Consider the following 12,047-nt stretch of genomic DNA (forward strand, 5'->3'; position numbering starts at 1 on the left):
GGTGGTGGTCCTGACACCAAGACAGCCTCATACAATTGGCCTCAGCTCATTGATCCAGCCTGTCCAGACCCTCTGTTGAGCCCTCCAACCCTCCAGCAGATCAACACTCCCACCCAGCTTGGTGTCATCTGCAAACTTACTGAGCGTGCACTCGATCCCCTTGTCCAGATCATTGCCAAAGACATTAAAGATATTCTGAACTTAATGGTTAATGGGCTGTACTTTACCTAGTGTAGTTGGAGTACCACAGGAGTCTGTCCTGAGGCCTGTCCTGTGTCCTGGAGGAGGTGGTGGAATGCACTCTCATCAAGTTTGCATGTAACAGCAAATTGAGAGGACCAGGCTTGCAGGCAGGGCTGTCCCCTACTAAGGCTGGAGGAAAGGGCCAACAGAGGAACTTTATTGGCCAAGAAGGTCAATAGCATCCTGGCTTGCATCAGAAATCATGTGGCCAGCAGGACTACGGCAGTGATTGCCCTCCCATCCTCGGCACTGGTGAGGCCATACCTTGAATAGTGTGTTCAGTTTTGGGCCCCTCACTGCAAGAAAGACATTGAGGTGCTGGAGCATGTCCAGAGAAGGGCAACGAAGCTGCCCCTGAACACAAGGCAAGAAGGCTTCTGGGGTCATCAGGGCTTGCCTTGGAGTCTAGTTCCTGGAGTTAGCAGGAGACAGAGGAGGGAAAATAATGTTTTTCCAAGCAAGCTCCCCCGTGGGCCCTTTGCAGGCTATTCTCACCTATCCCCAGAGCCTCTTGAGCAGGGGATGGCCACCTGCCAGCTCCTCACATCCTGACCCACTTTTCCTGAGAACTCAGCAAGGCAGAGTTTCACAGACAAGAGGAAATCCCTAAACAGCATGCATCCCAGAGAGTGGAAATATTTTTTTTTTTTGGGGGGGGGGGGGGGGGGGGGGCTGGGGTTTTTTGTTGTGGGGGGGGGGAGGGGGGGTTGGCTGGGTTTGTTTGTTTGGTGTGGGGTGGTCTTTTTTTCCAACTTCCCCATGAATGTATTTGACATCTCGCTGTCCCTTGTCAGTGCAGGATCCCAGTGGAAACTGGAGCTGGGAGGGTTTTTCCTGCCTGGAGAAGGCTTCTCAGGAGTGCGAGTGATTGACCATTTGCTACATTTCATTCCCTGTCCCTTGCTGTGTCCCACTGAAGGCCATGTGCAGTGGCAAATTACAGACAGGTTTGCTGGTGGTTGGCTACTTTGTCTACCTGCTAGTGGGTGCTGCTGTGTTCCAGGCGCTGGAGAGGACTGCTGAGAAGCAGGAAAAAATGGCAGCTGCCCAGATGAAGGAGGCTTTTCTGCAGAACTTCACCCACCTCACTGTGGCAGAGATGGAGCAGTTCATGAAGGTAAGCACCAGCCCTGCGGAACCCCTTTCTCCCTCCTGTTTCCCCATCAGATGTTGTTTCCTATTCAGCCTTGCTACACAGATAACTTTCATTGCATTCCTACTGATGTGGTCGTTTGGATTATTTTAGCAAACCCCAAGCCTGTGAGCAGGCAGGTCACGCTGCTGATAAATACAGCTTGTGTAGCTTGACAAAACCTTGTGTGTTAACTATTAACAGTCCCCGATGTCCCAATTCTTTGGGGTCTTGCCTCCTGTTGCTCAGGTTTTCAGGGGGTCTGTGCTCATCTACAATGGGTGGCACAGCAGGAAAAATGAGGCTGTCTGAAAGGAATGGGTGTGGTTGATATTTACAGCAGTGTCACAGATAGCACAAAGGAACAACACGGCAAGGTCTGAAATAATCTGTTGGGCAAAAAAGAAGCCCAAATCACTACAAGGAGGGTAGCATAGTCAGGGTTTACTTTCTGAAGATGAAGTGAAAACAGGTAGCCTGGCCAAGGGAAATGTGTTTTTTGTCATAGCACAGGAAGCTGAGAAAGAGTATGGTTGCCTCTTCATATTCAGTGTTTCCTAGCTATATCTGCTACAATGCAGAAGAAAATGGGGAGTGCAAATAGCCTTGCTGTAAGCATTTCTGCATGGGAAGCTAATGGAGCTCTTAATGGGCCAGTTTGCAGGATAAGGAAAGAAGGGGTGGAACTGGTATTTCTAATAGCACAATTAGGAATACAGCCCCCAGTTCACATGGACATGCACCCTCTTCACCTTGGATTTGTAGGGGAGGAGAAAAAAAAAGAGGAACTTTTCAAGACAATGAAACCTTTGTGCAGGGGCTGTGGAATGATTTCTGTTAGCCCTGATTTTCTGGGACACCAGCAAAAAAGATAGTGAGGGAGGAGGGAAAACTTTTCTGGTGCAGTTTATTCCAGTTTATGTCTTGCCTCTGGCAGGGCTCAGCCCAGGATTTTATCTGGGCTTTTTCTGTACAAACCAGCCTGCCTTCTAGATGTCCAGTCCAATGTTCTCTGTTTGCTAAATGCAAGGACAGCTGGATACTGTTTGATTTTTCAAATTAATATTATTTTTTTTAACTTTAAAAAAAATCAGCAGCACTTAGAATTAAAACCAAGGAAGAGGCTGAAAATGACAGATGATGGGGCTAGGGGGGCTTGGGAGAAACACCTAGTCAAACCCCCTGCGACAGGGCAGTCTCAGCTCAACCCAAACCATCTCTGACAGATGTTCATCTAACCTCACCTCAGAGGCCACACTGTAAATATGTGTGTGTGTCTTCATGCATGCAGTTTGGAGAAGCATGTATATGTCAGGTTGAGGTCTGATTGTGGTCACACCAAGAGTAATACTTTGCAAATCAATGGACTTTCTCTGAATTTAAATCTGTGACGCTAATCAGAATACAGCCTTAAAATGAAATTCTCTGCGTATGTCATGTGTACCTTGCTATAACTCACTGATGCCCTCCTGGGAGGGATCAGAGTCACTGCTCAGTGTGCCTGCCTAAAGGTGGGTGATAAGATCCTGGATCCACCACCGCTGTCTCAAGGGCAAACTCAAAACCAGCAACCAGCTACTCCATCACTTAAGCCACTGGGCTGTCTTGCTCTGCCATGTCCTAGTCATCTATAGGATCATATTTTCCAAAGTATTTAGCCTAAAAGAATTGAGGTCCTTGATCATGCTGAAGGAAAGAAGTTCTCCTAACACCTGCTAGATCAGTCAGCAGAAACAATGCAAAAGACTGATACTCAAAACCACCTCTGGGTGCTGTCCAACCGTGGAGGTAAAGGTGTGAATAGTGTCAGCATATTGCTGAGGACATGTGAGTGTTATTCACAGGAAAGGAGCAGTAGTTGTCTAAATCTGCAGTATTCTTGCAGCAAGCACTTGAGAAAAGCAGACATGTTGATACCAAAGATTGCTTTCCCTCCCAGAACTTGACTGAAGCCATTCAGAATGGAGTATACCCTGTTGGAAATGAGTCACAGATTGAAGACAGCAACTGGGATTTCAGTAACTCCTTCTTCTTTGCAGGCACGGTTGTCTCCACAATAGGTATGTCTGATGTTTTCCATGTATTTACGTTGGTGTGTGTGTGATGCTTAGTATGTCAGGTAGGACCCAAAATGGATAATACTTTCAAGGATAAAAAACTCCAGACCTTCATTGTCATGGATGGCAAGCAGTCCTAAGCCTCACTGCTGCACAGCTCTTTGTGCATTATTTTGGCTTGTGAAATACTAGTGGCCTTTCATATTATTTCCCACTTGTTTCTTCTTTTTGAGTGATCAATTAAAATGTTCACTCTGCTACCAGTTGTGGGTGGGAGATAAACTTCACTTTCCTGGTCTTTATTCCAGTCAAATGGGCTTTAAATCTGAGAGTGCTGTAAAATATAAAAGAATGGTAGGAAAGAAGTGAACCCTTCAGGGACATGGTCACTGTCTCAATAAACTGTGCTGAGCTGTTAGTGCACATATTGAATTAGTAATATGCCAGGAGGAAAAAAAATGGGAAGGGGGGCAAAGCAAATGCTGAGACTTTTAGACTGCTGCTTCAAGCTGTTCTGAACTTTCTAGGGGTTGCCTGCCCCTGCCTGTCTCTCCGTTTCTCTCAGATAGGCACCCCAAAAACTGCAGGCCTGCCAAATTTAAGTGTAAAATCTACAATGTTAGCTCCTACCTCACACACTCATGCAGTGAAAGTCAAATCTATGTTTTTGCAGAGTGAAGCTGAGGCCTCAATCCCACTATACCCTAGGCACAGCTGGTCTATTGATCTGTGAGTGTCACATGCCACAAAGTTCCCAGTGGTGTCCCAGCATCATGGCAGATGTGTAGGTGTTGCATGAACCCATGTGGAAACCTCCTACTGCAGAAGAAAGGAAGGCTTCTGACCCATCATCACATCAATGACAAATGTTCCAAGGTTACAACAACATTTGCATATCGATAAAGCTTCCCTAGTTTCTCAGCACCCTGCTACTAGCCAGTCCATTCCTCACCACCACCTGTATTATTGTGCTTTTACATTAGAGTATTTCTGTGCCAAACACATCAGATGCTCCCCATCAAATTTGTTTCCCTAGTGAGGCAGACAGGCTGTCCCAGGACAAGTGCAACTTTGCCTGTTTCTCTGCATCTTCAGAGGTCTGTTGTGAAAGTACATCAGGTACTTCTGCTCATCTTCACCAGGTTTTGTAATGAAAATGGAATATTTCTGCAACAGGGAGCAAACGACAGCTCAAGCATTTGGGGTCCTAGTAGGCAATAAATCACTCAGTTGTTTTGTTTGTCTTTTCCCCCAAATAAAACATTGCATTTTCCAAGTAATGGATGCCTTGAGATGAACTGTGCTTGGGAAAGTGCCTTTTCTCAGGGTCACTGATAGAGTAAGGACATGCACAAAGTACAGGACTCTTGCACTCAGGGATGTACCTCATGTGGTCTAAGAGGAACAAAATCTCCAGTCCATTAAAGGACATGTTTGGAGTTCTGCAGCTGTTGTTCCACTGCTTAGATAAATGTTCTTTTAGTAGGACTTTAAGACAAATATCTCTCTGGTATGAATAAATCAGCCACCGCTAAGGTCTGGACTAATTAGCACTGATTATTTTAATGCACACTGCACTGCCTCCAGGCCTGGAGCCAGTATTTGGACATACCAACTTACTGGCATTTACCCAGGGAGGTCACTAACACACAACAAGAATCTAGAGATGGCTGTATGTGATTCTGACATGGCAAACAGCCTGGGACTCCAGCCTTGATGTCTTCCAGATCCCCAGATTTCTGGTTTCTGTCTTTCCATGTATTCATCACAGGACAGATTTTTTTCCATAACTGCTTTTAGATTTTGCTTTTGTTCCCGCTAAGGCTAGGTTGGGAGCACACAGTGCTCTTTGCATCCCCCCAAATATGCAGAGTGAATCACTTCATCTGCTTACTACCTTTTTCAGAGAAAAAAGAGTGCATGTGGACTGAGAAGTGCTACCCACATCTTTTGGGGTCAAAAGCAAGACAGATTGGGGTAGGTGTGAATGTGACTGTGGACTGCTCCAGTTCTCTGGAATATCTCCTCTGACCCATCTTTTTTCATAGGCTATGGCACACTGCATCCTAAAACGGCTGGGGGCCAGATCTTCTGTGTCTTTTTTGCTCTGTTTGGAATCCCTCTGAATATTGTTTTTCTGCACCATGTTGGTAAGATGCTCTCACTGCTGTGTAAAAAGCTGGGGAAATTCCTGCATGAGAAAGGAATGAGAAAGGTAATTGGTTTTACTTAGGCACGGTTATATGCTCATTTCTAGTTTGTTTTTTTTTTTTTTTTCTCAAGATATATGCTGACGTTACCCTCTACTACATTTGTTCTCATGCTGTGTTAGACATGACATAAAAAAGAGACATTCTTCACTTGCAGAGCTAAAGAGACAAGGCGATTGCTTCAGAGAAAGGGATGCATTTTGTCTACCCATCTAAACGGCAGACATCCAGCCCCCTTCAGCAGTCAGTGGAGAGAGTGAGTGCCTCATCCAACTTCTCTAGACACTTATTTCAGGAACTAACACTCTAGGGAAGCACCTGTCTCCCTTTATAACCAGTAAAGAGAGAGATGATTAAGCATCTCATCTTCAGGCAGCAAAAAGCAGGTGAGCTGTAAAAAGCTGCAAAAAGTAGGTGAGCTGTAGGGGTTTCAGTGGATATTGACTCAATGCCTAGTGTGTCACCCCTCCTTATTTATTATGCAGTCCTTTAATCCCTCTCCTCCCTTGACTTTGACAGAAAGGAAACATCAGCCTGAAGTTGTCCATTTGAGCCCAGTTGCTGAAAGGTGAGGAGACACTTGTAAAGGGCTAGAGACAAGATATGTCTTGCCTGGTTATGCCCCAAGTTATTTGCAGCTCCTCCCCTTCTCTCACCACTACTGAAGAAAGGTGAATAGCTTTTCTGTGTCTCCTACTGTAGTTATCTTTCAGGACAAGGTATGAATGCTACAGAAAACCCTGTTCTAATTGCTAAATTCCTCCCCATGTCTGGCGAACTCAAACTGAACATAAGGTTTGATCAGATATAAACTCATGCACGTGCACAATGCATGAAGGCATGAAAAATTATCCAACAGTTGCCATTAATTTTCAGATAATCTGGACTTACAAAATTCTACACATAAACTATATGTGTGTCTGTCTGATAAATCTTAATATATAACAATCTTTTTGTCCCGTCAAGTTTTCTTCATGACTGCTGGGAAGAAAGATGGTTCAGAAGTTACTGTCTAGGCACTTCTTCATCAGGACCTCATCTGTTAAAGGTCTTCTTGTAGTAAGGTATCCACTGGGTAGGAGCCATGTTGTGGCACTCAGGCAATGAGAAATAAAGGCAACAATCAAGACTCTTGGAGACAGTACTCTCAGAAATGGTGTAAATATTTTTTTTAAAAGTCTGTTTTCTCAGGCAAATTTGAATGTTCTTTGGGTGACACACCTGAATACCTAAAAACTAAAAGTGAAGTTGTCCAGTGAAAAGTGGAAATAGTCTGACTCCACTAAAAGTCATTGGATAGGAACTCCTCCTATACCCATGGTCACTTGAGGTTGATACAAGCAGATAAAAGACGACCTCCCAGGGCTACTGTGGGCATACAACACCCATAGTACATGGCTTTGCCCTGCTTCAGAGGAAGGCTAGGGTACTTTTAGAGGAAGAGAATTCAATACAAATCTTTCAGTTCCTGTGGTCCTAGTCAGTATTCCTAGATAGCCACCCATTTTGAATAGCCACCCTTATATATGGCCTGCTAGTGTGTCAAATCATGACTATAATTGCATTGGTTTCTTTCTTTTTCAGAAGAAGATAAAATTTCTGACCCTTTTTTTCTTCCTGGCAACGGGGATCCTAGTTTTTCTGTGCTTGCCATCCGTCTTCTTCCAGATAACAGAGGGCTGGTCCTACAGTGAAGGAATTTACTTTGCATTTATCACCCTTAGCACCATTGGCTTTGGAGATTATGTAGTAGGTAAGGTTGATTTCAGAGAGAAGACACAGCAAAGCACAAGGATCATGACTGTAATTGCCATGGATTGACTGCACAGGCCACCAATGTACTGTAGACACAAATCTTCTGAGTCTTTGACTTGTGCAGTTCTGGGGGAAGTACTCACTTCTCAGGGGTTGCATGTGCTGAAGAAAGCCCAAAATTGTCTAAATATAATGAAATGTGGTACTTTGGCATGCAAAGAAGCCAAGTATTTTGGGGAGGGAAGGGGAAACGTAGGGGGAGAATTCAAGGATCTCAGGCATTTGCATATACCAAAAGGGAACAGCTTGCGACAGTCATACAGAAAAAGGCGTGTATCCTTGCTTTAGCCATCTAAGACCTATGTTTCGAAGTGTAAAGTAAAGAAATAAGTGGTCATGCTTCAGAAGACTTGATTTTACACCACAGACTGAGAGGTGGAAATCCCAGTCATGGGAAAGTGGGGAAATCTGCTCACTCTGTGAGAAGTGGGGCTTAAATATATATATCTCACTGTGAAAGTGGCCTTCTTTAGTCTCCTATGCATCACTGCAGGCTCTCTGTCTTTACAAGCCAGAGTTTAGGATTTCCCCTGAATACAAACTGTTTAAGCTACACTCCAGCATGCTGGAGTGCTTCTCAAAACACTTCCATGGATCCACTGACCAAAATACACTCTCCATGGCATCCAGAGGAACTCCAAACTGATCACTGGGGCCAAATCAGTGTCCACAGAAGAAGCAATCAAACACCTGGACTCCATGGAGAATCAAAGATTTCTCTACAACAGCCTGTCCTGCCAGCGTCTTGCCAGCCTGAACTTCTCTTCAGCAGGGATATGAGAAGGAAACTCTGAAGGCAATACTTGAGCACCAGTGGGGTCCCTACAGAGAATCTGGAAGCCTCACGTCCCTTTCTGATGGACAGACATCCACCACACAACAAACCCTAGGCTCTCAAGCCTCGCAGAGATGCGAGAGGGGCCTTGGAGGCTGGCTGGCAGAAAGATTGAAAGATTTCTCACATCAGGCTGAGGACTTTGGCAGAGGAAGCCCACAAGCTTTTCCAGACACTGAGTGATGTTTCCTGCTGCCCTTAGTTTCTCTGAGTCTGCTAAAGAGGCTGGGTAGTGCTTTGATGATCCAGTTGACATCTTGCTTGTTTTCATGAGTTTAGTGATCATAATGATCTTGTAGCCTAGCTGATGGCTAATTCATGCAGTGGCAATGAGTTGATTAGGCCACATTTCCCCAAGTGATCCCAGCTAGCTAACTGATCCTTCTTGCTACAAAACACAGGAAACAGTGTCCCCTGAAATTCCCCTTTCCACATAATCCAGAGAAAGATTCTTTGTCTCCAACAGTGGTTAAGCAGTGTTGCCGTGAACACAACACAGAACTCAGGCATCAGCAAGGAATCTGTATCATGGCAGTGGCCTCCTTGTTCTCTGTTTTCTCCAGATGGGGCCAAACACCTGAAAGAAAGAGGTGTTTCTTTCCTAACCGTCTGTAGGACTGATAATCCTGGCCTGTGTGATACTGAGCACCTCAGACTTCAGTGACATGGAATACAGGAAGATGGAGAGTCGCTGGTGCTGCACAGGAGGAGAAGTGGACATAAAACCAATGAATTTTCTTCCCTTGTCCAATTACAAGTGTGTTTTACAATAATGACAGCAAGTCACAGCCTGAAAACCACTACCTCCATAGCACTTTCCTCCTCTGTAGCCGTATTATTTTACAAATACAGATTTGAAATAACAATTAGATAGACCTCCTGGCTCTGTGATTTCATCTTCATTAGGATGAATTAACTGTAGCTGAAATATTTCTCCCTGCAGTGTTTATCTCAATTGGCCTTAAACAATGGTGATTAAATGATTATAAGTTTAATGCCTCACATCTTCACAACGAAACCAGCAAAATCAATGACTGCTTGGAGAATTATCTGTTTAGAATTGATTACAGGTGACAAATGGATTTGTGCTAGCCAAGTGGAACAGAACAGGTTGGAGTTTATTTGCATTTTAGTAATTCAAGACTGGTTTGTAGCAGTTGTACTTCAAGCATGAAATAAAGCCCGTTTTGGGTAGGAAGGCATCCTAGGAAGATGGCAGATTTAACTGGATTTAACTGTTTGTAATACATGTGCACACAGGTGATATTTCTAGGGTGAAACTCCTCTTGGGCTGCAAACTAAATTTATGCCCTCCTGAAGTCCAGTTTTGGGTTAGCATTACAAAGATATTACTAGTCGCTTTGCTAACCCCACATCGTGAACTTCAGACAAGAGCACAAAAGATGTTTTGTAGTAAGGTTGTCATCCCCTCTGTCAACTCAACCCCAGCAGAAGAAAAAGAAACAGCTGTTGGATCCATGAGTAGAAACCAGCCCACTTCTCCCCCATCTCTCACAGCTCTTGCATGATGAAGTACAAAAATCCTGCACATTGTTCTATGCATACAGAGCACTGCAGGACTTGAAAAGAGTTCCCAGCATCCTGGCTCCTTCTGGGCAGCTTCACAAGGCTTGTGGTGATCTCCCTGTCCGTGCACGTTGCTGTGTTACCTACATGGAGTCACCTTTGACAGTGACTTACAGCACTCAATAAGCAGTGTCACCAAGTTTTCCTACAGATGCCAGGGCCATAGCAGCTGTATCATGGTGATAGCGTTGTGTGGGACTAAGTGCAGTAGGAGCAAATGCTCTCTGTATGTTGGTGGTGGATTGCTGACGTCTGAAGAAGCAAAGGAAATGACCCATGCAGAAAAGCGGGTGTGCGATACTGGCTGATGCTAAGAGGTTTGGAGTGCATGAAATAAGCTTCAGTCCACTGGTTTCCAACACAAAGTGGTGTTCTTGGCATGTGTCAATGAGTTCTCATCGGTCACCTACTTTTTAACGGAGGAAGTTCCTGAAGCCTTCTTACAGGAAGGATGGGAAAACACTCTTTATCAGGGAGTATAGTGACAGGACAAGGGGTAATGATTATAAACTGAAAGAGGGCAGATTTAAATGAGATACTAGGAAGAAATGTTTTCCTATGTGGGTGGTGAGGCAGTGGCCCAGGTTGCCCAGAGAAGCTGTGGATGCCCCATCCCTGGAGGGGTTCAAGGCCAGGCTGGATGAGGCTTTGAGCAACCTGGGCTGGTGGGAGGTGTCCCTGCCCATGGCAGGGGGTTGGGACTGGATGATCTTTAAGGTCCCGTCCAACCCAAACCATTCTGTGATTCAATAATTCTGTGAAAAGTAGAGTGGGAGTTGCAACAACTACTCTTTGTATGATCAAGGGTACCTATAATTTAGAGCAACTATTTATTAGGTTAAAATCACACTTTATAGAAATAGACAGAATTACAATAACCTAGGTAGTAATAGTCATGGGTTTATAGTGGCCCACTGTGCTCTGCTTTTTGTACTTGGGGAGTCTGGGAATATTTTCAAGATAATACAATATAATTTTACACTACGTCATTGCATTTACCTGTAGATGAGGAGATTGAATTGGGATTGGTATGCTATAAGGGGAAACAAATACCCTGCTCTGCTGCTAATTCACCTCAATCCCAGTCTTTTTGGTGGGCCAGCAGGTTTGTGCTAGCATGTATCAGTTTGTTGCAACAAGAAGAGATTTGCCCAGCCTTAACCTAATACTGGGGAGGTGACAGACTCCACTACAGTGAAAAAGTCACCTTAAAGTACTCAACGTAAAATGCATTGATTGATTCATTAGGCTGGCCCACTTTACACAGGCAAAGCAATTTTAACTTGTTAAATTTCTGCTTCTTTCTGTCCCCTTATCTGCAGGTAAACAGCCTGGCAGGAATTACTTTTCCTACTACCGAACACTGGTGGCCATTTGGATTCTTTTTGGCCTTGCCTGGATTGCTCTCCTGTTTAATTTATTGACAACGGTACTAGAAGATACTGAAAAAATAATTGTCAAGGATCTCCATCAAATTGGAAAGGTGAGTAAGGACAGTGAAGCAACCCACAAGCCCACAAAGAAGATTCTGGCCTGCTCAATTTATTCCAGAAGAAGAACTACCACCACATGCTGAAGGGGATGCACAGAAAATGAGGTCATTAGCAGCAGATTCTGAACACACAAAAAATGAAAAAGATGTTTATTACAGCAAAACTATTGCCATAACATGTGAGAATTGAATTCTTCATTGGAGAGTTGTTAGTGAATTATTCTAAAGAAATTCCCATGGAAATAAAATTTCTCCTACCTTTTACTGAGATTATGACCTTTCAGAACTCAAGACTTACAGTTACACAAAGCCCGAATGTTAATGGTAAGAAATTTGCTCCTCAATTTACAGCTAAGTTGTGCTGACAACCTGAGAAATGCACTTGCTTTGCGAGGTGTTTTTAAGGTGCTTCCACAAAAATGCAGAGGAGGGGCATGGTAGAGCTTTCTGGTTCTGTTTGAATTTTGCTGCTTGCAAGAAATCATGTCTCTTCCAGGAACGGACATGCACAACCTTTTCTGAGGCATTACATAGCACCTGTGGAATATGAAATAATAGATGCCTGATTTGAGCCATCCAATTGGATAAGCTATTATGATCTGAAAGACATGTTTAAAGGACAATACCTGGGCTCAGTTCAGAGACACTAGACGCATCTAATGGACAGGGTTTGAAA

General features: G+C 44.2%; 1 protein-coding gene across 1 annotated transcript; it reads left to right on the forward strand.

The window, feature by feature from the left end:
• The first annotated feature begins 1,165 nt into the window (after positions 1-1,165).
• On the forward strand, positions 1,166-11,561 carry LOC104459499 (potassium channel subfamily K member 16-like). The gene is given in 6 exon segments (XM_010080530.1): positions 1,166-1,360; positions 3,315-3,435; positions 5,481-5,647; positions 7,227-7,395; positions 11,202-11,383; positions 11,385-11,561. Coding segments are annotated over 6 exon segments (1,011 nt in total).
• Positions 11,562-12,047: the final 486 nt, after the last annotated feature.

Source organism: Pterocles gutturalis, unplaced genomic scaffold, assembly GCF_000699245.1.
Source record: "Pterocles gutturalis isolate BGI_N339 unplaced genomic scaffold, ASM69924v1 scaffold21549, whole genome shotgun sequence".
NCBI classification, from domain to species: Eukaryota; Metazoa; Chordata; class Aves; order Pterocliformes; family Pteroclidae; genus Pterocles; species Pterocles gutturalis.